The 24,010-nt window shown below is 47.2% G+C and overlaps 1 protein-coding gene across 8 annotated transcripts in view; it reads right to left on the bottom strand.

The window, feature by feature from the left end:
- ATP11C (ATPase phospholipid transporting 11C) overlaps positions 1-23,215 on the bottom strand; it is a 55,448-nt gene extending 32,233 nt beyond the window's left edge. For 6 of the 8 annotated variants that reach the window (XR_010475625.1, XM_065077501.1, XM_065077502.1 and 3 more), the window contains exons 1-4: positions 13,538-13,594; positions 5,801-5,920; positions 4,304-4,393; positions 281-361 (exon numbers count right to left, since the gene is read on the bottom strand). Coding sequence is in view for 7 of the 8 variants with exons in the window: in XM_065077501.1 (XP_064933573.1) it covers positions 281-361; positions 4,304-4,393; positions 5,801-5,920; positions 13,538-13,579 (333 nt within the window). In the remaining variant the exon portion in view is untranslated. Of the gene's footprint in view, positions 1-280; positions 362-4,303; positions 4,394-5,800; positions 5,921-10,682; positions 10,713-13,537; positions 13,595-22,994 lie in introns of those variants that run through there. The other 2 variants (XM_065077499.1, XM_065077503.1) reach the window with 2 other exon arrangements.
- Positions 23,216-24,010: the final 795 nt, after the last annotated feature.

Raw genomic sequence — 24,010 nt, 5'->3', positions numbered from 1 at the left:
GCCAGAACTACAGCGGTAACCTTTACTGACCCTCACGGCTTGCTTACAACAGTACATATAGAGATGTTTTACATTGCTGAAGCAAAAGAGACCAACAACCACACTCAATTTTCAGCCTCTCTTTAAAAACACTGGTATATGTGTCTGAACTTCTGAGAAGGGTTCACCAAACCTACCAGCCTGTTTTGGTGACTTCTGAGTCTATTAAAATACATGCTTATCATTTTCTCTACCACACGTCCCAAAGAGCATCATCTTCTCCCCATGTTGACACTTGTACCTGTTTGATAGCTGTCACGGTGATGACAAAGAAGAGCGGGAGGCCGCTGGTCACTGGGCTGGTCGGGGTGTCCACTATCACCTGCAGAGAGAAAAAAACCATACTGCTGACAACTGGTTTTCAGGCAGCAGAAGACACAAAACCTCTGGTAATGGGGGAAAAAGGGTGCTCAGCCCACTGGGGGTCACAGCTACACAGAGGAGTGGGACAGAAAGGGGCACGTGAGAAGGACCAGCACAAGCATCCCCAGGAGTGCTCTCCTTCATCTCAAAAAGACTACAGTTCCTCCTCCTGAAGACTGCTGGATGTCCTCAGTGGGAAAAAACCCTTTCAAAAGTATCTTAAAACCTAAATTTGACCTTGCACTGGTGGGAAATAAAACACCTGGATGAATGGGCTGCCAGGGATGGGTTACAAAAACACAATCACTCCATGTGCTGGTGCCAACAAGCTTGCTCCCACCACAGGGTGTGCAGGAGAGAACTGAGGCAGGGAAGGAGGATGGGGCAGAGACAACAGTAATGCATGAAGTGAAAAACACCCTCTTTTCTCACTGAGCTACAGGGCAGTTCCTCCTCTTTGGCTGTGACAACAGAGTTCATCTGAACCCTAAAACATGGCTGGTTATAAGAAGGAAGACGCCACAAGTTGTCTTGAACCACTGACACTCAGAGGTTAAAAATAACACTCATCTGTCCAAATCACCTAAGAAATACATGGCGGAATGGAACATGAATATTTAAGCAAAATGTAAATCCATATTTTGTCTTTAAGCTCTGAATTTTGGAGGTAAGAGCATGATTTAAGCACAGAGACTGCACGATGGCTTGGGGTAGATGGATGGAGAGACGGATCTTTCCCCAGCTCAGTGTGGTGCCTCGAGCCAGCACCACTGCAAAGACCAAACCTCTTCAGCACTAATTAGACTTTTAGACTGGGGGAAACTGCTGTTTCTTCTGACTGTATCATGACTTGGCCCAAAGGGTAAGAACAGCAGAACAGGTTCATAACTGGAAGGAATAACTGTGCCCTTACCCCACCTTTCAAACCAGGGCACACAAATTTGGCCATTTTTCCTGCTGTTCCCACAGAGGACGGGAGCACGAGAGGCTGATGGCGAAGGCTGCGATGAAAGGGATGGGGCAGCTCAGCAGAAACGCTTTGTGTCTCCACAAAGAGACTTTGTCTCCCTTCACTTGTTTGCACTTCCCTGGCATGCTCACAAACAGCAGCATCTGTATATTTATTGTTTTAGGCTGGCCATAAAATGCTGTGTTGAGGACAGGACAACTCTTATCAGCTGGGAGGAAGCTGCGCAGAGATTTTTAACTCTACAAAATGCTCTACACTGCAACATTATCCTGCACTATTGGACCCAAAGAGAAAATAACCAGGAGATATTGAAGTGCAAGAGATACAGAGTCAGGTAACTGGTATGAGTTGAGTAGCGTAAGGGTAAACAAAGATAAACACAACCAATATTTGCAGGAACACAAAGCCCTGGTTCACTCAAAATCAGTGTAAAACCCGAATTTGGATGAACAATGTTGAGCAAGGCTGGTGTCAAGTGTCACACGGACACATCACACACAGCCACTCGCTGGGGTGGCATCACTGAAGTTTAGGCCAGTCAGCCAAAAGTTGTCTTGCAAAAACTGGACAGATCTTGGGAATACAAGAGGAACTTTGGCTTTTAGCTGAGAAGAGCAAGGGAGAGGACCCCCTGCTGCCCAGCAGGAGAGTCTTCTGCACTGGGAAAGATGTAGTTGTATGTATGTGTTTAAACAAACTATATAATTTCTATTCACACAAATGCTGTATTATAAATGTATGAATACAAATGTTAGATGAAGTCACCAGAATAACTCATTTACTTATTTGGAGATTGTGCTCCCTGCACATCCCATGGCTGGATACTGCTCTTCCCCTTCATGGTTGGTGGAAAGCCGAGGGATGCAGGAGCAACAAGTCAGAACAAAGGCAGATTCCTTTGAAGCTTTTGTGAGATGGTTTTAGGACTTAGACTGCTTAACTTGGATCCACTTAAAAGTGACAAAATCCTCCTGTTACTTAATAGTTTCTTCCTAACTCATTGTTTAGGAGACTGAGGCCCACAGTCCAGAAGTCATCTCCATCAATCAAAAGGGACACTTTTCATTCCTGGCACCTTCTAAATGAGCTTACTGCCATTAGCTTGGTCCATCTACAAACACCCTTGGACTACACTCACTCCAGGTCAGCCATTCCCACCAGGAGTTTACTCGCAGTTTCCTTTGAGTGTTGCAACAGAAGAACCAAAGAAATGGCTATTTGTACCCATTAGCACACTAATAAGTGTTCTATGTTTAATGCATGTACTTTCTCTCTCTAAAACAAGAGTCGAATTTGGAGTCACAGAGTAACAGACATTTTGATGAAGGGTTTCAGCAGCAGGTAGAGCAGATGCACCAGGCAATTCCCTAAGTGCCGTGATACTTCACTCCTTATGCAGCACATAGGGCAATTCCATTAATTTAAAGTAATTTAAAGCACTAACATCTAAACCATGGATGCCATTTTTCAAGGTATAACCCTTTGTATTTTAAATGAATAGAGTGGCCTTGAGTGCTTTTTTAAGGCAAGTGATGTCTCCCGAACAAGGAGTGCCCGGGGGCAGTCAGTTACTCTATACAGCAGCAAGTGTATTAGTGCTGTCAGGTTGTTTTTTGTTCAGTTGGGTTTGTTTTTCCTCTAATAGAGTAGGAAGATTGCTTCCTTATTTTAGAGGTGCTCACAGAATAAAGAGGAGGAACAACTAGGCTCTTCTCACACCTCCGCCTAAAATGGGTAAGCAGCTAAACTGCAACTGGTTTTGTAAGTATAATCAAGAATATCCCATGTTTTTCAGGGTCAATAGATAAAATGTAACATCACATCACTAAATGGCCAACTACACAAAAAGGACATCCCGACTCCGGGGCATCGCTTCACTTCAAGGCAAATTACAAATTCAGTCTGACAAAATGGAGCGATGCCAGCGACATCAAGAGATGGAGGAGCCAGCTGATGCCAGGGTAGATCGGCCATTCGTGTAGCACTGCCAGGAGGAGCCATCCACAGCCGGTATCTTGGGATCCCCCGTTTCTATGGCAGCCACCAAAATGCCTATAAGCCATAACTATTTACTGTGAGGATAAAACATTTTAGACACTCATCTTAAACACACAGCCTAGAAAAGAGGGATACCTGAGACCTGAGCCACCCCAGTGAAGCCATTGAACAGCCAGCCGCTTGCAGCAGCTGTATGGTGCCATTTAGTTTGCTGGGGTAGAGCTTTTGATGCCTATTTTCAGCCCTAGAGCAGATTTGTCTGCTGAGTCCCAGTCCCCAGAACAGGATTTAAAAGGTGAGTAAATGCTGTGCGATGATTCTCCTGAACTCCCTCCGCCCCAATATATTTTGACAGAACAAAAAATGAGTCTTCAGGTTTGCTCAGGATTTGCCCGTTAACCAAAGCCACAAAGCAGAGCAGCAGTTTGTCCATATATAAAATTTGCTATTTCATCTGTGTAGAGCGGCTTCTTGAAGATTCGCAATCCCAAAGCTCATGCTATGCATTTTCCGAATTTTACTGAGCGCAGCCTATCTCTCCTGCTTGCCTTGAAACTCACAACAACTAAGATATCATATAACTTGGGAAAATATATAGTTATGCAGCAGAAGTAATAAAGATGACAAAAAACTAGATCTTGGCTTTGTAGCATCAAATGTATTTTCACCAATTGACTGATCTTAATAGTTAAAAAGCTTTTTTTTTAAATTGTTTCAGCATTCAAACATCATCTCAGACAGGCCCAAATATTGTAATTGTTGTTATGCCTTGGTTAGTGTGCCACGATAACAGTTTCCAATTAAAAAGTAAACCACAAAACAACCCCAGAAAACACCACACTTACAAGTACCACAGTCAGTTTTGAGCCCCAATACTTGTTCAAGCAGTGCTTACCATCAGTGCTTAAATAAAACCCATGCTTGGCATCTTACCTGCACGAGGAAGATGATGAGGAAGTAGAAGTTGGCGATTCTTCTAAACTGCTCAAAAAGGTTCTTCGGGAGGAAGTTCCAGAGGGTGTACTGTGGGGAGAGAGCAGGGACTAACAAACACACCGAGACATGGGGCTCACTGGGGCCTTGGGCTACAAAACGGGCAGTATCTGCACAAAATGGGAAAGGAATTGTCTTTTTTTTAAAAAAAAAAAACACATTGTTCATACAAATTTGTTATTAGGCTGTGTTCCATTATCATTTTAAGAAGGCTGCTGAATCATTCGCTTTGGAAAGACATGCAGAATTTAAGAACAACTTGGAAAATAATGGGTCTAATACCTGTTCTTTCAGTCTGCCTGGAATAAGCAAAGAATAATAAGCAGCCAAGTCTTAAGACCAATGTCCACTTAATTATAGAAAGAAGACTGGTCAGGTAAGAACAGTCTCCATGCCTAGCAAATATAAATGGAAAAAAAGAGCAAGAACACAACATTCAAAAATATATCAGGGAAGAATTAAAATTACTGCTAAAACAAACCACTTGTCAGAGAGGGAACTGAAACACGGGAAGGTGTCCTCTCTGAAGGACCTTCTTGCATACCAGGGAAACATCAATGTGATTGCTACATGAGTTAAATGTGGTTAGACTTTTCCCCAGTATAAACTCAGCACACAGACATAAAAACAAGTAAGTTCCAAGCTGTATAAAAAATTAAGAGTAAAAATCCCCTTACAGCTCAAGTACAGTAAAACTGATGCTGAGCATCATGAATCCTAAGCAACATAACACGTATCCAGCTGTGTTGACAATATCAGATGCCACTTGTTTGATATTTTACTTGAATTGGCTTCAAATCTTTTGAAATAGCTTCATGAATGTCACGGAAAAAAGCTAAGCAGAAGGCAGATGGGTGTCATCACAGTTTTCCACCATTAACAAAAGCTGCATTAATACCATATGAATGTTCCCCCTTTCATCCAAGGGGACAAACAGAGCATGGTTATTTTCGTCCCATCTCAAGAGAGGAAAAAATGCACAGAACAAGAACCAAAAAAAAGGGGGGGGAATCGTATTTTTCTGCCCATTTATAAAATAATTGCCGCTCCTTTTCACAAATCCAAGTTGCTGTTGTCTCGTGCTGGATTACCCTTGACCTGTCCTTTCTTCCCAAAGGGAATGCCAGAAAACACTAAAAACACCAAACAAAAAACCCCCACAAAACCAATGTGTCCATGTGCTCTGCTCTCATCCAGCCTAGAAGAAAGGAATTTGTACGCACCCCCACTGGGACTGATAGGAAGAAAAGAAAGACTAATGGAGTTGTGGTGTAAGGTATGTACTGGGTTGGTTCGCTTGCAAAGAAACCTTTACATCCATCCGTGAGGAACTGAGAGTTTCTCAATTTCAAAAACTACCATCAAATAAAACCAAGGTGAATCCACGAGCAGGGGATACATGTGCACGATGCACCCAGAGAAGCTGAGCAAACCCACCTTGGAGGAGACGATCCTGTTGTCGCAGAACTTCTGTGCCACGTACGCATCTGTTTCTGAAACCGGCCGGTGCCCGACCACCACAGTGCGCGTACCAACCCGCTTCTCTTCCCCAGCACACTGTTGGGGCAACAAAGAAAGGGAAAAAATTAGCCTCTAGCTCAAAACAATTGAACATTTGTGTTAATAACTCCCAGCTTCTGAACGCACCATGCTGTTTGTTGGAAATAAGGCAGCTGGAACCTCAAAAATTGACTTATCTACCCCAGTGCAGTGAACAAAAAGGCAGATGCAAGGTCGTTTAGCACAATCAAGGCAACGCTGAGCTTGCAACCTTTGGTCCCCAGCGCTGCTCAGCCACTGACCCCGCCAGGACCGCAGCCACCAGGGCCGGTCATCGCTCGTGTCCGCCATGCTCCTGCCCTAGGCGGGACGGCTGCTGCCTGGGTGTGCAGCCTATGCCCGTCTGCCAGGTGAGAAGGAGAATATCTGTTTATCAAGCACTTCGGGCTATTAGGAATGTAATTTATTTTCTATACATCTCTTCATCATCCCAAGCCAGGATGGAACTGCATGCTCCATAACAGTTGCTCTCCTGTCAAACCCTCAAGTCCATCCAAAAGGCCTCACCACCACACTGGCGCATACAGAGTTGGGATGTAGCTTAAAAAAAGTATACTTCTGCTATTTCAAAATCTCAGCTAAAACCAGAAATAATACAGCAGACAGTTTCACATCACAAACGCCTCAAAAAGACATGCAGGGTGCTGGGGTTTTATTTTAAAGCATAATGAACCGTCACAACTGAATGATAACCTGGTGTCACAGGGGCTTGATGACAGCCCCTCTGCTCCACAGCAGCCAGGAATCACAGCAGAATAAACTCAAAGGGAAAGGAGAGCATCCCTTGAACAAAGCCACAAGAGACAATTGTGACCAACAACACAGGGCCCTAGCAGAGACACAGCCATCCCCTCAGCACTTGCACCTTCCAAAGGGAGGTCACAGCACCAGGCAAATGACATATAGATCGTTCCAATCCAATGGAGACTGTTAAAATAGCACATAGTAAACAAGGTATCTGAACATAGTGAGAGTAATGGTGCTCTTCTACTTAAATGTAGCTCTTAAATATCAGATTTCCACCTTCCTATAACTTCATTTGAAGATACTTGCAAACCTGGGGCACAGCAAAGGCAATGCAGGTCCTTGCTGGTGCCTGCAGCCCCGGGGACGGCTCTTAGGTGGACAGGACAACTCCATGAGCTCCATTTCCATCAGCTTCCAGCCCTGGGCTGCCCAGCATGCACAAGGTTCTAGGTGGATAAGAAAAGGCTATTTTCAAAAGAAACACAACTGTGCAATAGTTCAAAAATTTACTGTTTGATCTGTCCAAGTTCCATCTTGCATATAACAAAGTGTTCCTACCACAGATGTTCGCAGGCAAGGGAGGAGACCTGTCTGGCACCAGGAAGGGTTTTGCAAGGTTGAACTTGAAAATATAAAGTGAATTTAAAATGCCCACTAAGAGCAGATGGGGGGGGTGAACAGTGGCCTTAGGTCAGGCTAAGGTTTTGGATTTTAAAACATGAGCAGGGAAGACATTTGTCACTGTTCATGGTTCAAGGGCATTAGCAGGCAGCACAGCTGCTAAAACACCAGCAGATACTGTTCATACTTCACTTAGCCTTATTAATCCTCAACCTGGCGAGCATCCTTCCAGAACAGGGGGGAACTGAGCCCTTCCCCTGCCCGCAGAGCCGGCAGAGCAGCGAGAAGGAGCAGAGTCAAGGGTTTGCCAAACGCACATATTGGTACAGAAGCAACAGAGCTCTGGTTAAAATATTCCTGGAAAAACACGCAGAAAGTGTTTACTCTACAAAGCTACCCATAGTTAACCATGAAAAACCTGGAGCACGTGAAGAAGAGAAGCCAGATCCCAATGTGGGTAGTTAGCTAACCAAGCCCACTACTCTGCTCTTCTAACAAGTTATCACCACCAGCTCCTAGGTGGGCTTTCACCCCTCTAGTTATTTATTTGAAGCATCTCCTACAAAGATGACAGCAACCCCTTCCACAGTGCAGAGCCCGCGGTGGTGCCAGTGTAGGGAGAAGTTCTTGCTCTGTGGTCTAACCAGACTCCCACCAGGCCAGAGTTTCATTTCCCATTCCCCTGACCACCGCTCGGTGTCACACCATCACGCAGCCACGCGAGCAGCTGGAAGGCTCCACGCCACATCTCTTCATTTTTTTCACCTCCCAGAAAATGAGTGTGCACCATGATGACACCTGTGACGAGATGCACTGGCTCAGCTCAGCAATTAAAAGGTCTATTTTTGATAAGCCCACCTTGAATGGCTCGCCGCGTTGCTAACAGATTGCTAAGTCTTAATAATGCCTCTCAACAGAGACTTAAGAGGAGATTTAGGGAGTAACTGCCAGCTTTTGGGAAAATTATAAAATATGCAGATTAGCAGGGAGAGGATTTAGATGACTTTTCTCAACTGTATTTCACGAAAAATTTCAATTCTGATGTCAAAAAAAAAATTACTTGGATACAATTCAAATGCCTGGTGGGGTTTTACAAAGGCTGTGCTACAGGGCACAGGAATCAGGTGGTACAAGCGAAAGCCAGAGCTGCTTCTGCTGTTTAGAGCCAGGCATGCCAAAATAATTAAGAAAATACACAATTGCATCCTCCCCATATGCACGTTATCACCTCCCTCTGCCTGAGGTGTGGTGTTTGCAGGAGCACTGGGAGAACCAGAGCTCTCGGGACATGTGGGGGGAAGCCACACTGCATCCTCCCACCAAACCGGGAGGATTCAGGGATGCTGGTATGTGACCCTGGTCCCCCCTCTGCCACACCATACCCCAGCATCCCAGACGGGCTCCCAGCAGCCCCCTGGGGGACATCACACACTTTGGGAATCAAAAGGAGGGAGATAAGGAGGTATTTTTGAGAACAGCCACTATCCTGCATCACTTGAAGATCAGCCCCAAAGACATGGGTCTCTCCTGCAACATTTCAAGCTCCACTCTCCCACTGTCTAACCAAGCCCATCAGCAAGTCACCCTCTCAGCCAGGGCATCCAAACCAGATTTCTCCTGAAGGAGCTCAGCTGGAAGACAACAGCCAGAGAGTCAAACACAAATCAGAAGAGATAAAGATGAGGCTAGCAAAGCTGTTTCGCCAGGAACATCATTCTGAGTTGGCAGCTCGCTATCTGTCTTCACGTCCCACCTCAGGCAGGACCAAGCACCCAGGCTGCAGTAATAAATAACCTTTATCACCGCCACAGACACGCTCTGGTGCACACACAGCAGGGCAAAGTACTGCTGCTGTCATACAGCCTCCCTGGTGCCATGGAGAAATTCAGATATAGAACATATTTCTGTTACACATTTTGAGGTAGCCCAACCTTCCTGCACTTTCAACTTTGTATAAAAGCCCACTTATTGCCAGAAGCAGCAGTTCTGAAAATAAGGCATTAGGGATACCTGTTATTTTCTTGCACTGACCACATTTTAAAAGCCCACGTAACACCCATCAATATAATGTACTCACAGAGGTGAGCTGAGGCTCAGCATTTCATTATAAACCTTTCTTCAAGAAATTAGGAACAGGGACAATTTTAAGGCAACAGACCAGGGCTAAAAAAGTCCATGGATGCAACTAACAACCCAACATTATTTATTACTTGAAGCTTTCGGAGCATTACATAGAGACGGCGGAATTACATTTGCAGCCCACAGCACTCCCCAAATTCTTCACCCAGGTTTGGCCAAGCCTCCCTTTGTGCCTCCTTCCCCTCTCCATCTGTGTCCTTCTCCCACAAACATGTCCTGCCTCAGCACAACACCTCCCACTGCCTCCCGGAGAGGCTCCTCTTCACCCACCCTCCCAAATTTCAGGGAATCCATCACAGCACCACGTACAGGACTGGGCCACACTTGATAAAAGTTGCAAACCTGGTAAAAATTAGCAAGCCTGGGTAAAAATTAATGGAGTTCGACCGAGTTCAACATGAGAGGTGAACCTGTGCTCTGCAGCCGCTGTTGACAAGGAGCCACTTCAAGTGGGCTATTTCTAGGGCAGCTGCAAAACACAGTGTTTAATTATATCCCCCATATGGAAAACAAGTGTCTGTGCTACCTGCTGGCCCTGTTTCCAGGAAAAAATTGTGGCAGAAAAAACCCACACCATTTGATTTACTATAGTTTCAGAAAGCACTTAAACCAGAACTAACTAATCAAGAGAAACTCCTTTCATGTTTGCTGAAGATATCTTCAAGCCACAAAGTAAACACAAATAACGCATAGAAAAAAAGATTTAATGAAAACCACAGGCATTAAAAAAAAGCCATCTGCTAAAACCAGAGATAATTACACAGGACAAGTACAAAGCTCAAACACTGGAATGAAATCACAGCTTATATTAAATATATGCAGAACAAAGATTAAATCGCACTACTTGGCTTAGACCTCATGAATAGTTTGAAGTCTAATCACTCCTGTATTGTTCCATTTAGCATAAAAGTAGTAGAGAAGATGACCTGATTTACAAAAAAAAGCCTGCAAAAATAACACCACCTCCCAAAACAGCCTGTTCTAGCTCCCATTCAATTTAGCTCCAGAGGAACCAAGAAAAACACATCCACAATTTTAAAAAGCCTCCATAAATTTACCATAACCTCCCCAAACCATTCAGCAGTCTCAGAAAGTCAGTCAGTACACTGACATCATCGCCCAACCAATATAATTTAACTGAAATTTTTCTTGCCAATTTTTCTACTACTCTTTGTGCTTAGCCGTTTCTACGCAAATACAAGCAATGCTTTGAGAAAACCCTTAATAATTTAGCAGTTTGTACTACGCTTACCCAAACAGACCACATCGTCAGGCAGATCTCCTGATTTACAGAGAGAACTCCAGCGATCGAGACCAATCCCACCGTTCCCCCCTGTGTTTGCAGGAAAGGGTCAATAACATGCACAGTTCTTCAGAAAAAAGAAAAATCAACATTACATTTCATAGGTCCAAGAGAAAGGGCTGAAGGTGAGCACAGCCCTGACCTCATTTCCCACTGAAGGGACTTTTGTTGCTCATCCCTAAGTGGAAGGGGGAAGACTGGTATCTTGGGAAAGCAAAAGGTTGACATTTAAGCCAGTATCCTACATTGAGGCTGAAGCTCCTACTGATATTTCAACCAAAGAGAAAACAGGAGCAACAAGGAGTGACCGCTGGGTGCAAACAGGGTCCAGCCAAGGTGAGGAGGACACCATGGGGTAACCATGCAAGCCACCAGATCAAGCAGAACAACAAGCAAGAGCGAAAGAGAAGCCATGGTAAAAGAACAAATACTTTTTTTTTAAACTATGATAAACACACAATGGGGCTCAACACCCAGACCTGGTCCCCGCTGGGGATGACGAAGTGCTGGGTGATGTGCTCTAGCAGAGCATTATCAACCAGATCACACCATCTTTAATGCAAGTCCAAGTGCTTCCAGCAACACGAGGGGACCCAGCCAGAGCCTGTCCCCACATCCCCTCTGTCCCAAGGACATGCTGCCTCACCATAGGGGTTTGCAGGAAGGTCACCTTCACCAAGGACAACGGGTTGGAGAACAACAGGGCCCAGCCAGGCTGAGTTTCCTGGAAAAGCTGACTTGGCCAACAAAGCGACCGATAAAGACACAGCAGGGCGGGGAGAACAGAGGAAAGGGCTACTTGAACGATCTAAGGGTGGAGAGAGGAAATATCAGTGGGTTTTTTTCCCCCAGATAATAAATTTACAGGAGAGCCCAGCCCACCCCAGAGCTGAGGAGCACCAGGCGCAGGGGTGACAGCTGAAAAGAGCTCTTTTGGTGTGGGGTTTTGGTTGGTTGGTTGTGTTTTTATTTTTCAATTTGGAGGCACTCTGCCCCCAAATCATGCAGTACTGCATCTTCCCAGCAAATACACCACAACGTCTGTCATCACAGCTTCAACTCAGCAGCGCTTTGCAAAAAGTCACGTTCACATATGATGCAGAAAGCCAAAGCCAGCAGATATCAATTGGGACAGGATTACTTCAGTGCTGCTGTTTGGTGGAAAATCTGTTGCTCTTGTTCAAACAAACTGACCTCTGGATTTTTTCAGGATCTCTACTCTTTCTCCCTGCCCTGTTGGCAGCTGGGTTATGAAACCATCGTTCATTTTGAAATGCAGGCAGCATCCTCTTATTTTTGGCAGTCCAAAAGAAAAGTTTGACCAGCATGCTGCCAGCATATCAAATTCAGGCTCATAGGAACACTTCAGACTCGAGAACAGAAAAAAAGGACTTTGGATAAGAGCCCAAACGTTTTGCAGAGGTCACAAAGCAAATACAGCAAGGTCTTCCCACCTTCAAACCTCTTCCTCCCTCCTTTCCCTGGCTCAAGCTGTGCACATGTCTGCTCATCGGCAGCTATTTTAGTAGGGCAGCGAGCTTTTCAGAGCAGAGATTTGCCCTGGCAAAAATTAAAGTAAGAGCAAACTGGAAAAAAACCCTCCAAGTTTGCAATTGTCAATGCTTGCATCAGCCAGCAGAGCTATAATTTGTTGGTTTTCCCGCTGCTTTTTGGTTTTCCCAAAGTCTGAGCTCTTCAGTTATGGAAATAAACAAAAAAACACCCTTAATACTATGTTATGCATCCCAGCTCAGTCAGACATTACTCTGACCTCTGCCACCTACAGACACTTCACCACTTTTAAAGTTTTCCCAGCATTTTGGAGCCAGCCAGAAAACAGTCAGAGCAGTTTCCTTCCTTTCTGTGGGGAACCAAGCCTGCCTGGCCACCCACCCACGGGGGACAGAGGCTGCAGCTCCCGCTGTCAGGGTGTACATCACCCCTGCAACACCCAAAGCAAGGGCTGAGCCCCAGATCTGGGCCCCACATGGCATCATGGGGTGACCCCAACACTCTGCAATGGGCACCTGAGGTTTGAGGTCCCAGCCCCACCATGCTGCTCACTCACACTGGCTCAGATTGAGGTTTTCCACTCCAAAAAAGCAAAATCTGTGGTCTTCCCTTGCTATACTGCAGAGTAATGTTTTCACAGAAGTAGCACAAAACAAAAGGGGGAAGAGAGGGAGAAATCCCCTATTTCACTCCTGGCTCCACAGCCGAAATCAGCTCCACACACCCCAGACCCCAATTTGGAGTCTTTTCATCTCCGAATACTATAGTAACCAAGAGATTTATCATTGGGCCTGCAGGCACAGTTACACCAGGATACCGGACCAGTGCAATCCACCCAGTCGGGAGAGAAATCCTGAATGTGTGGCCTAGAATTGTTTATCTTCAGGAAATCCTTTTGGCTTATGTTCCTGCTGGGCTGGGTAAAGAAGCTGCAGAGCAGCTCCAGCAAAGCACACGCTGCCTGGGGCTGACTGAGCAAAGCCAGCGGGCACAGCAACCAGGTTTGGAACTGGGAGAACAATCCACTTATCCACAGGGATGTGGAGATGAGGTCTGAACTGGTCCTGGGATGCTGGGTTTGGTGCACAAGGGGTTTTGGTGTGGTCCATCCTGGCACTGTCAGCAGCAGAAGGGAGCCCATGCTGGAGAATGGCAAAGCATCCCAGGAGATGATCCCAGTGACTCACACCATACACAGGCGCTGGGATAAGGGCGTTCCTGCTCTCACAGTTAAAGACAAGAGACTTCACCCCAGGTTTCCTCTCTCACACATCTTCCCAGCCTGCACTTACCAGAATGGTATTTGTCAAGAGGAACGTCCTACTTCCATCCATTCAATTGCACTGGAAGAAGCCACCCCACGGAAGTGATGTATTCCACAACGTTAATTTGGCTGATACAAGGACGACAGCCATCTGGGCATCACAGCTAATTTTACTGTGTTCCCTCCCTGAGCAAACATTTACAAGACAAGGTGAGCTGGAAGGAAGGATGAAAAACAAAACAAAACACAAAAAACCTTCCACAACTCAAAGCGAACAAAACTGGCATGCAAAACACCACCCTCCAAGAAAAAAAATATCACTATTGCGTTTTAAGCTTGGCTTTGCAGCGCCTGTACAAGTGGAACTGCTGCTGAGCAGGTGCCCCAGTGCAGCCTGAACCCACCCCGTGCTGAGGACCTTGCATCACCCCAGGTCCCTACAGGCAGCAGCCGCTTGGCACTGTGTGAATGCTGGGGAGGAATTACACAGAAATCATAATAAAAAGTGGCAAGGCTGCTCACAAAGTGGATTGTTTTTTCCTACATTTAATTTCCCGGCAGTGAGATTGTTTTTTTTCCTCTTAAGCCAACTGAGACTCAGGCAACAGAGCACAGCATCGCTGCAGTCTAGCAGTACTTAATTTTTATTACTGCTGAAAAGATCTTGGATTGCAATAGCAAAGAAGTGCTTTAAATTGTCTAGTCTTGCCTGTCACACATCTTACTCAGCTCTTCTAGGTCCTTTACTGTACAAGAAAAATAGGATCCCTCTGTTCTGCAAATCAGTGCATTTGCCACAGTATTGCAAATAAATCACATCTAACAAGTGAGTGTTCCCTCTGTTTTCCGCTTTAATAGCCTTATAAACTCTTATTAAGACTATACAGCATACTTTATGATAGACCAAACCTAAATACTGCTTGCTGACCCTTTAAAAATACACAGAAATTACCAAGCCCTCCACATATCACCCTATGAAAGCAAGGCTGGGGCCGGAGCAAGGGGCCTTTAACCTATAGATCCTGCAAAATTCAGCTGGAAAAAAAAAGCAGACTTCACAGCAAAGCATTGCTCATCCGAGGCCACCAAAGAGGTTAACAGGAATCTTTTTCAAGTTGTGAACAAAAATAACAAGCCCGATTTGCTCGCAAAATACCCAGCTATGAAAGCCTCGCAGGTGCTCGCCCCTCCTTTCTGCTGCAGAAGGGAAACAAAAACCCCTTTACTAACAGCCGGATCAAAAATAAGTGCATTAAGCTTTCATTAAGGAGAACCAGACAAATGCCTCTGAACTACAGATGCTATCAATTACAGCTGGGTCTCAAGAGCAGGCACACTTTGAGACTAAATTGGCTTCGGCTGGAATTCCATCTCAAACAGAATGGCTAAAGTTTGGGGGAAAAAAATTACTGGAGTCAGCAAGATGCAACACGTGTTCAAGAGACGGACAGACATGCCACAAATCATGTGTGGATGCAATTGCATGAGGAGCTGGAAAAGATTTTTACACAGTACTGGTTCTGAGCAGCACCCGTGGCAGCAAACATCCCTATGAGAGCATGAGAGACGACAGAGAGGAGGAAAAGCACAACCCAAGGTTGATTCCCTTCCACCAGCGAGCCCCTCGTTAGTGGAATGACCAGCTCCTCTCCCCGCAACCCTGCTGCCCTACCTGTGGTGCACAGTTGAACATCCAAATATACTTTCCAGCCACCAAAGTGGTACCTTGTACCAACCATTGGCCAGCAGCTCCCTGGATTTCAGCTAAGCGCAAGAAAGAGCCCATAAGCTAAAATAAATATATATATTTTAGTGCACCTATATATATTGCATACATCCATATTTAATGTGTATATATTGCATACATGCATATTTAATGCATATATATATATATATTGAAGTCACTGCCTCCAGGCAGAACAGGCTTTTCCTGACCCAGCAGCCATGCTGCTGCCAGGCAGGAGTTGGGTGAGGACAGTGGCCAGAAGAGACCTTTTAAAACAGGAAAGTTTCACCATTTCCCCAGGCTATAAATGAGTAAACCAAGCTTTAGAGCGGCTTGATGCTTACTGCCCATTCCCTGCGGCAGACAGGCAGAGCAGGCATTGCTCTCCTACCACAAAAAGGTGATAGTAATCCACCTAACAGCTCCACGGACAAGTCTGGGAGTCAAGTTTATTAGAAAAAGCAAAATACTAACCGCCCCAATCAAATGTTAACCAATTCAGGGAAGCACCAGTAAACACCATCAGCTGGAAAATTCCAAGCAATTCTGCAAACTGCAGTACGATGGCTATATCAAAAGCAGTTGGGGCTCAATGTTGCAAATTAAAATAGGAATAAAAAAAGGTGCGTGTGTGTGTATATATATATATATATATATATATGTATAGTCTGCTTGTGAGACATGAGGGAGCTGGGACAGTGTCAGAGGCTGGAAGTGATGAGCAGCTGGGTTCTCCCAGCTCCCATGCAGCAAAATGCAGGAGGGTTGATGGAGCTGGGGCTGTTCAGTCTGGACAACAGGAGGCTGAGGAGAGACCTTATCACTATCTACAACTACCTGAATGGAGGTTGTAGCATGGAGGGGGTTGGTCTCTTCTCACAGGTAGCAAGTGATAGGGCAAGAGGAAATGGCCTCAAGTTGCACCAGGGGAGGTTTAGATTGGATATTGGGAAAAAATTTTTCATGGAAAGGGTTGTCAGGCATTGAAACAGGCTGCCCAGGGCAGTGGTGGAGTCACCATCCCTGGAAGGGTTTAAAAGGCATTTAGACAAGGTTCTTAGGGACATGGTTTAGTGCTAGAGTTAGTTAGGTTATGGTTGGACCCTGTGATCTTGAGGGTCTCTTCCAACTGAAATGATTCTATGATTCTAAAATGCATCATCTGCAGAGCTCAAAGCCCCCGGCTGGACACAGATCTGCTGCCTAGGGAGAGCACAGGCAGATGAAGCCCACAGCAGCCGCTACAGCACCGGCAAAACCTGCTCGGCAAAAACCAGCCCGCCCTTCCCAACACCAGACCTCAGCAAACGTGTAAATATTTCCGCGATGAGCAATGAGAAGCAGATTTCAGAAAACACCTTACCTATGGGTTTTAACTAAGATCACCTCGGGACAGCTTGTCCTGACACAGGGCAAGAGCTGCCACCCGCTCGCCCTGGCAGGGTTGGCGTGGCCCCTGGGGGACACTTTTGGGCAGAAGGCCAGCAAAGCGACCGACCAAGCCACGCAGGAAAACCTCCGCGCTGCCCTCCAGCCCCAGCACCCGCTTCCTACACACAGTCAAATGCAGGAAACTCCCTTGAAAAATCCCCCGAGCAAACATTTTCGGGAAAAGACAAATGGGTTAATAGTGCATTCAGTCACCCTGTGTCCAAGTTCTTTGGAAAAGTCCCATTTTCCGGACAGCCCAACAGGGTTGAGCAGCTCAGCAAGTCCCCCACCCTGACTGTGCCAGCTCCTCTAGCCACAGGTATCACAAGGGATGTCACCCGACTTGGCCACCCCTGTGTTTTCTCAGCAAGGACAGTGGCTTAAGGTCTCCCATGGGGACACAGAGTCCCACATCCTGAGGAATTAGCAGCCAAAGGCTGGTTTTCTGCTGCAAACCTCTGCATATAAGAGATGCAAGTGTGCGTATGATGGAAGATACTCACAAGGAGCCAACCTGCACTGCTAAAATCATGGTCACTGCAAAAACAACAACTCATTTGGATGTGAAGGTTTCTTCTGGCTGACAGACTGTTAAAAGTAGAGCTGATATAGAGTGTTAACTAATATTATAAAAACACAGTCCACTAGAGAGGATATCAACAGTTACAGCCAGAAACCAGCAGTTTCAATCAGAAAGGAAGTGCATAAACCAAAGGCAACAGGATGAAATTAAAGGCAAGGCTGAAAAGCTTGCTATTAATAGATAGCCTGGTTGCTTTTACGATTTTTATTGTTAAAAGCAAATTGCCATGCCTTCAGCTGCAACGGAAGCCAGTTCAGCTCCAAACCTTCCCCACGCAGCCCAGACAATCATTATTATTCTTAGCAAAATACCAACTGAAGACAAACTGTTTGAAGAATAAAATATATCCTTGAAATGCATGTAATTCTCCACAGAAACGTTTCTGCACAACCATGGGTTTAATTTACAGCACCATTTATCATTAACATTTGACCGGTGCTTTCCAGTCCCTCCTTACAGCTACTTCTAACTCCTCCAAACTTTGACTGCACACGTAACATTTCCACTCAGCTATGGTTAGGAGACTGCCTCAGAATGCAAAGAGAAACGGTTATAGGAATGTGAGACTCCTGTGTCCCCATTCTCCAGGGTAGGGGCATCGAAAAGGGACTACAGCCCCGGGGAAGAGCCTTTTGCAGTTCAGGGTTCCCACTTTGAGCCTCTGTTTACATCCCTGTGGTCAGTCATGGGCTGCCCTGTGCCTGTTGCATGGGAACTGGCCCTGAGCGCATGAGCGTTAGCATATTAAATACACGTTACAAAATAAATTCCCACAACATTCATGAAAAATTAAAGTTACCTTATTAAAATCCACACTCTTTCAAAGCGTGAGATTTCTCCAAGCAGAACCGCCAGCCAGCGCCATGGAGGCACCTCAGCCGCAACCTTCACTGTGGGTTTTTGTCATATTAACAAAAGCAAAATGTTTCTTGCGGAAGTCGGCAGTTGGGTGTAAGGTATTTGACATGCAACTTCACTCTCAAGCTGTCAGCATGGCTGGATTGGGGTGGGGGAGAAGATTCTTAAAGCCTCTTCCTCCTGCCTATGCTCTTCTTTCTTATTAGACTAGGAACCGCAATCACACACTGTAATGTTTGGTTCACACCCTCTTAAAAAAAAAAAAAAAAGGCAAGCATGAAAGAAAATCACAGATGTGCTCTGTGTCCCAAAATAGACTTTATTACACATTTGCTGCAAAAACTAAAGAAGGGAGTGTAAATCAGCATCTTCCACCCCAGACTCAGACATCTCCCACGAGATGTACTCCAGCATTGCCCCGAGCTGAGCAGAGTGGGCGGCAGCCGGCAATGGCGAACCCCCACCCCAGCCCCTCCTCACCTACTGCCCACTGCCAACAGGAAATTTATTTCCCCTCTAAAAAGGTGACTTTGGGCCATTTCTCACTTTCTGCCGTTTGAATAGGTCTCACTGGGCCATCTGAATAGGTCTCAAGGGCAGAGCGCCTTGTAGAACCTGCCCCATAGAGCATCAACACCTGCCCTGGTCCTTCCCAGGTCTGAACCATCTCCCCAACCTCTGGCACATGCCTTTGAGTCAACACATCTTCTCCAAGGCCTTCCTCCTGCCTCCATTTCTCCCCAAGGGGCCAGGCAGAGCTTTGGGGACTCAAGGGGTATAACCACCACACGCTGCTCCTGCGGATGGCTCTGGGTGCAGTGGGGCATCCTGACCCAGACCCACCTCCTTGGCAGCACCAGCCTTGTCCCCAGGGTGTGCGGGGTTGGGGGACACTCAGGGTAAGACAACCTTCAAAAAAAGAAAAATCCAAAGTGGCTTTGCAAAACTACAGCAGAGCACAAATGGAGCCTTGAACATCATACCAGGCACCACTTGCGTACATGTGAGCCCCCCTACACAGGGACAGGATCCGTGTCCCCGACATTTCAGGAAGGGTAAGAATTTAGGAAGGAAGTTTGTGACACTTGCAAGAGCTATAATGGGGGAAACCCTTCCTGCCGTCCACAGAACACCAGCAGCACATGGGAGCAGCCACAGGACACAAAAACAAGTGGTGAAGCAGTGTCCCGGGAGCCTGGCTAGGGCAGCCCGCATGGAGGTGACAAGCTGCAGATGACACTAAAGCCCAGCTCAAGTGCCCGTCTCCTGCATCCCTACCTTGTGGCAGTTTGCACACAATTGTTTGTGGTTTTTTTACATTAGATAAAAAGAGCCCCAGATGGAAGAGCTTCACATGAAAGCAGCACCAAGCACGCAAATTAAGAGTAATGATTGGTTATAGAGGCAGCTCCTTGGCTTTAGGGCTGCAAAAAGCAAACCCCCTTCACTTTCCTTACTCTGGACAAGCCAAGGTGTTCCAGCAGGGACACCAAGGGACAGGTCCTGATTTGGGGGAGCTGACAAGTCGCAGGGAGAGGAGGGCAGGAGACCTCACACAACCCTTTAAGCAACCAGGAGAAGACCAGCAAGGAAACATCATCACCAGGTAAAGCAAGCCAAAGGCACCAAGTCACGATGTGGGTCCAGCCCAGGGACAAGCACCGCACACCTAAGAGGCATCTTCTTTAGCCCAACATCAAGCAAATTCTGAGAGTCAGCAGCCCAGCACTTGCTAAATACCAAGGATTTACCAGGGCACAGGCAGCAAAGAGGATCAGACCCCAAGGTATTTAATTAAAAGGGAACAAAACTACTAAGGTCCTGTTGTTAGACACTGCAGAAACACATGGAATTAAGAATTTTGCTCCCAATTAAGGGATGTTTGTTATTTTCTTACCCTGGATTTTACACAAGAATAGGAAAATACCAGAGCAGGGACCTGCCCTAACTGCAGAGGCAAGAGACCCAGGCGGCAACACCACGATGGGCAAACACTGGCCCATGGGCTCAGCCAGCACCGGGCACCCCAAGAGGAGGGAAATCACCCTGGGTTCTTCTCCCCACCGCAGCCTCCCTGCACTGTGACCAGGGTGACAGCTGCCAGGGCTCTCACTTCCAGCTAAAATACAAGCAAATGGGGCGAAAACTGAAAACAGGGCCATCAGTAACTTTTCTTTCTGGATTTCTTTCTCAGTTCTTACAACAGCCTGAATCGGCACCAGCCCCGCAGCATGGGCAGAGTTGCAGTGTGTAGCTGTGGCCTGGGAGTACAGCTGTCCGCACATCTCGAAGAATCCAGGAAAAGTAATTAATGAAAAAAACCCACTGTCTCTGATGCACAACACAAGGACCAGCGGTTCAGTTCCCAGGAGCCTGCCAATTGAGTTTGGGAGTGGGCAGCACTTTCGCCGCTCCTATGAGGAGCTGAACCCAAACCCCCCCCGATCACCAACACGCTTCCCCGTAACAGCTGTACAAGTAGCACAAGACTACAAAATAAGACTCCAATGCCAGAATCAGTTTCCAAAAAAGAATTAAAGTTATATTTCAAGTTGACAGTATCTCCTGAAAGTGGATTAACCGTGGCAATTCAATCCTGCCTCCCTGCAGTGATCCCAGCCTGGTTCCCCTTTCAGCAGGGATGATTTCTGCGGTGTAAATTGAAGTTCAGAATCCAATTTATTTCTGCAGAGGACATCAGCCTGTACCCCAGGGCAGCAAAGCAGACCCACATACACCACTCTACCCCTCTTGCTCTTTTTACCATCGCATTTCATACCCTATCCAGCATAAGAATGTTTATGGGAAGGAGAAACGGAGCCACGTAAGTGTCATGTTGATAGGGCAAGGCACATTCATCATACCTAAGCTGTGAAATACATCTGAAAAGAGGATTGTTAACATCCATTGGTATTGATGAGCCTGTTGCTGAGACCACGAAGTGGAGAGGTGACAGCATTTGTCTGAGTAGCCCTATGGGATCTTGGTGTCAGATCATCTGCAGCCTTTAATAACTGCAGCGAATTTTCTGCCACAAGACGAGCATCACTTGAAACCCCGTGTCACCCCTACAGGACCAAGGGCAAGACAGCATCTAGGGGATACCTCCATGGAGACTGGCATGGGCTGTCATCTCCTCCCATGGTGCAGAAGGAGGCACCAACCCAAAGCCAGCCAGCTCCTGGGAGACCCGCAGGGCTGGGGACAGGGCAGAGCTGCGGTAGCACAGTGGGAGCTGCTATCTGCCCAAGGCTGGAGGACCCATGCCACCTGCACCAGCATGATAATAAACACAGCATGGTGCTGTTCAAGCACCACTTGCAAAGCCAGTACATGGAAAAATTGTCCAACAACTTTTCCTCTAAGCAAAAAAAACACACCTCCAAATATGTGCTGTCACAATTCAGCCCTGAACAAAACAGTTAAAAATACCTGGGTTCAGTGTTCAGGACTGTTTCTTCTCTGCTCCAACAGACACGACTCCCCAGTAGTGGTGTGTGTCTCCTGTCCATGCCAAAGGACAGAGAGGTGGCACAGAGCTGGTGCGGGACCACCACCAGCACCACCGGGCAGCACAGGGGTTGTGCTTCACACGTGAGGGTGCTGGAGCTGCTCCCTACCAGGTACCTCCACAGGTACCTGCTCACCAGAGGTGGCCACCTAAAAAATGCTTTTAGCTGAAACCAATGGGGACACTTCACACCCCCAAATGCTTCCTAATACAACTTAGAAAAAGCCTCCGGCAAAGGTGGAGTACGAAGCACATAACACAAGGCATAACTAAATTCAAAGTCAAGTCAGAAACTCAGAGCACCGAGATTAGATCTGATGCATTTGACCCCAGGGCTGCAAAACAATAGTTGCAGTAGGTGTGTTCTCTTCAGGGCTAACCTAAAGCCTGCACCAGAAATACAACCTACAAATGGGAAAATTAACCATTTATTTTCCCCAGATCTGATGAAGAGCTACCTCCAGACTTAAAATTTTAGAGTACCTTGTGCTGAAAGCCTTGAAATCTGGCACAAAAAGCTTGCTCAAAACCAAAAGTGAACGTGAAAACACATCTCCCAGCAGTTCTGGCCTTGCGGGCAGCTACAGGCAGAGTCCATTATTCTGGCTGGTAACTGGGTGCCAAGAGGTGCAACGTGCCTCAGGAAACAGCTCCTGAACTTCCAAGGGTGCATGCACTGTACTAATAACATATGCCTGCTGTTTAAACTCAAAGAACTTTGTTAACTACACACTGCGCAATAAATGACACTGCTAAATAAACAGAAGCTCCCGAAATGATGTTAAAACACTGCTTTTTACCACATTTGCTGTGGAAAAGGAAAAAATGAGTAATTACAGAGTTCAGGCCAAGCAATGAGGTCATGGTGCAATCTCCAAGTAGCTTATGTGGCACCGGGAAGGTTTTTAACATATTTGGGGACATAAAGCAGATGGGAAAGCAGCAGGCAGCACCCTGACAACTACCGTGCATCTTACTCAGCCTGTAATGATGTGATTTTGGGTGCGTGCTTCCAGGGACTGAGAAGTGCCCTCCTCTAGGTTTGAGGTTTTGGGGGAAGAGAACAGAACAACAAAAAAAAAACAAAATAAAAAAAAAAAAAAGGGAAAAGGTTTGGGCTCTCAGAGCAAATGCAACTTCTTGCGAAGAACCGCAGCGCGGGCAGGGCCCTGCCCGAGAGGTTTCGCAAGGCGGGAGCTGGGGAGCTGCGGCTCGCTGGCAGGAGCGGGCCGGGAGCGCTGCGGCTGCGACCCGCCGGGATGCGCCCCGTCCCCCCGGTAAACAAATCCTACAAAAATGTAAAAAGTCATAACCACGAACTTTTCCCCGCCCGGCACCCCCCGCACCCAGCCCGCCCGCCCCGGCCCCGCACTCACCAAGCGGCTGAGGCTGCGGCGGAGCATCGCGGCGGCGCCCGGCCCCGCCGCCGCCCTCACCGCCGCATCGCCCGGCGCGGCCCCGGGCTCGGCTCCTAGGCTGCCCGCCGGGCCCGCACCATGCCGCCGCAGGGCCCCGCCGCCCGGCCCCGCTCGGCTCGGCCCGGCCGCACTCGGCTGGCGGCACTTCCCCCGCGCCCCCGCTTTTGTCCCGCCGCCGCCCGGGAGGCGGCACCGCCTGCCCCGGAGCAGCCTGGGAGCTGTAGTGCCGGGGCCGGCGGGGAACACACCGCACCCCCGGGCGAGCCCGCGGGGCAGCGGCTGCGGGAACGGCAGTGAGGCGCCGGGGGGCTCACGGATCCAAGGGCAGCGGGTCCTGCCGGCTGCCGCCCGGAGAAAAGCAGCCCCGGGGATAAATCCTGCGGGGCCGGGAGCTCCCAGTGCACTGGGGCTGAGGGAGGCTGAGAGGAGACCTCACTCTTTACAAGTACCTGCAAGGAAGCTGTAGCATGGAGGGTGTTGGTCTCTTCTCTCAAGTAGCAAGGGATAGGACAAGATGAAATGGCCTCCAGTCGCACCAGAGAAGGTTCAGATTGGATATTAGGAAAAAATTCTTCATGGAAAGGGTTGTGAAGCACTGCAACAGGCTGCCCGGGGAAGTGGTGAAGTCACCATTCCTGGAGGGGTTTAAAAGACAGGTAGATGTGGCTCTTAGGGACATGGTTTAGTGCTGGATTTAGGTTACGGTTGGACTTGATCTTCAGGGTCTCTTCCAACCAAAACAACTCCATGACCAACCCAGTGCATGGTCTAAAAGGGAATGAACTGGTGGAGGGGAATGGCTGTAGCAGGGGCTTGAGAGAAGCATCATCCTTACAGCCCCAGAATATTTGTGTTAAACCCCTTTTGTCCACCTTCCCAGCCCCCTGCTGCAGCCACAGCCATGGTTAAACATCGGGTACAATTTTATATTTAATACAGGACCCATCCCTCCCATGTCACAGCCCTCCTAATAA

Source organism: Columba livia, chromosome 12 (assembly GCF_036013475.1).
Source record: "Columba livia isolate bColLiv1 breed racing homer chromosome 12, bColLiv1.pat.W.v2, whole genome shotgun sequence".
Classification (NCBI taxonomy): domain Eukaryota; kingdom Metazoa; phylum Chordata; class Aves; order Columbiformes; family Columbidae; genus Columba; species Columba livia.
Note: the sequence above shows the minus strand (reverse complement) of the source record. Positions and strands in the feature narration are given on the sequence as shown.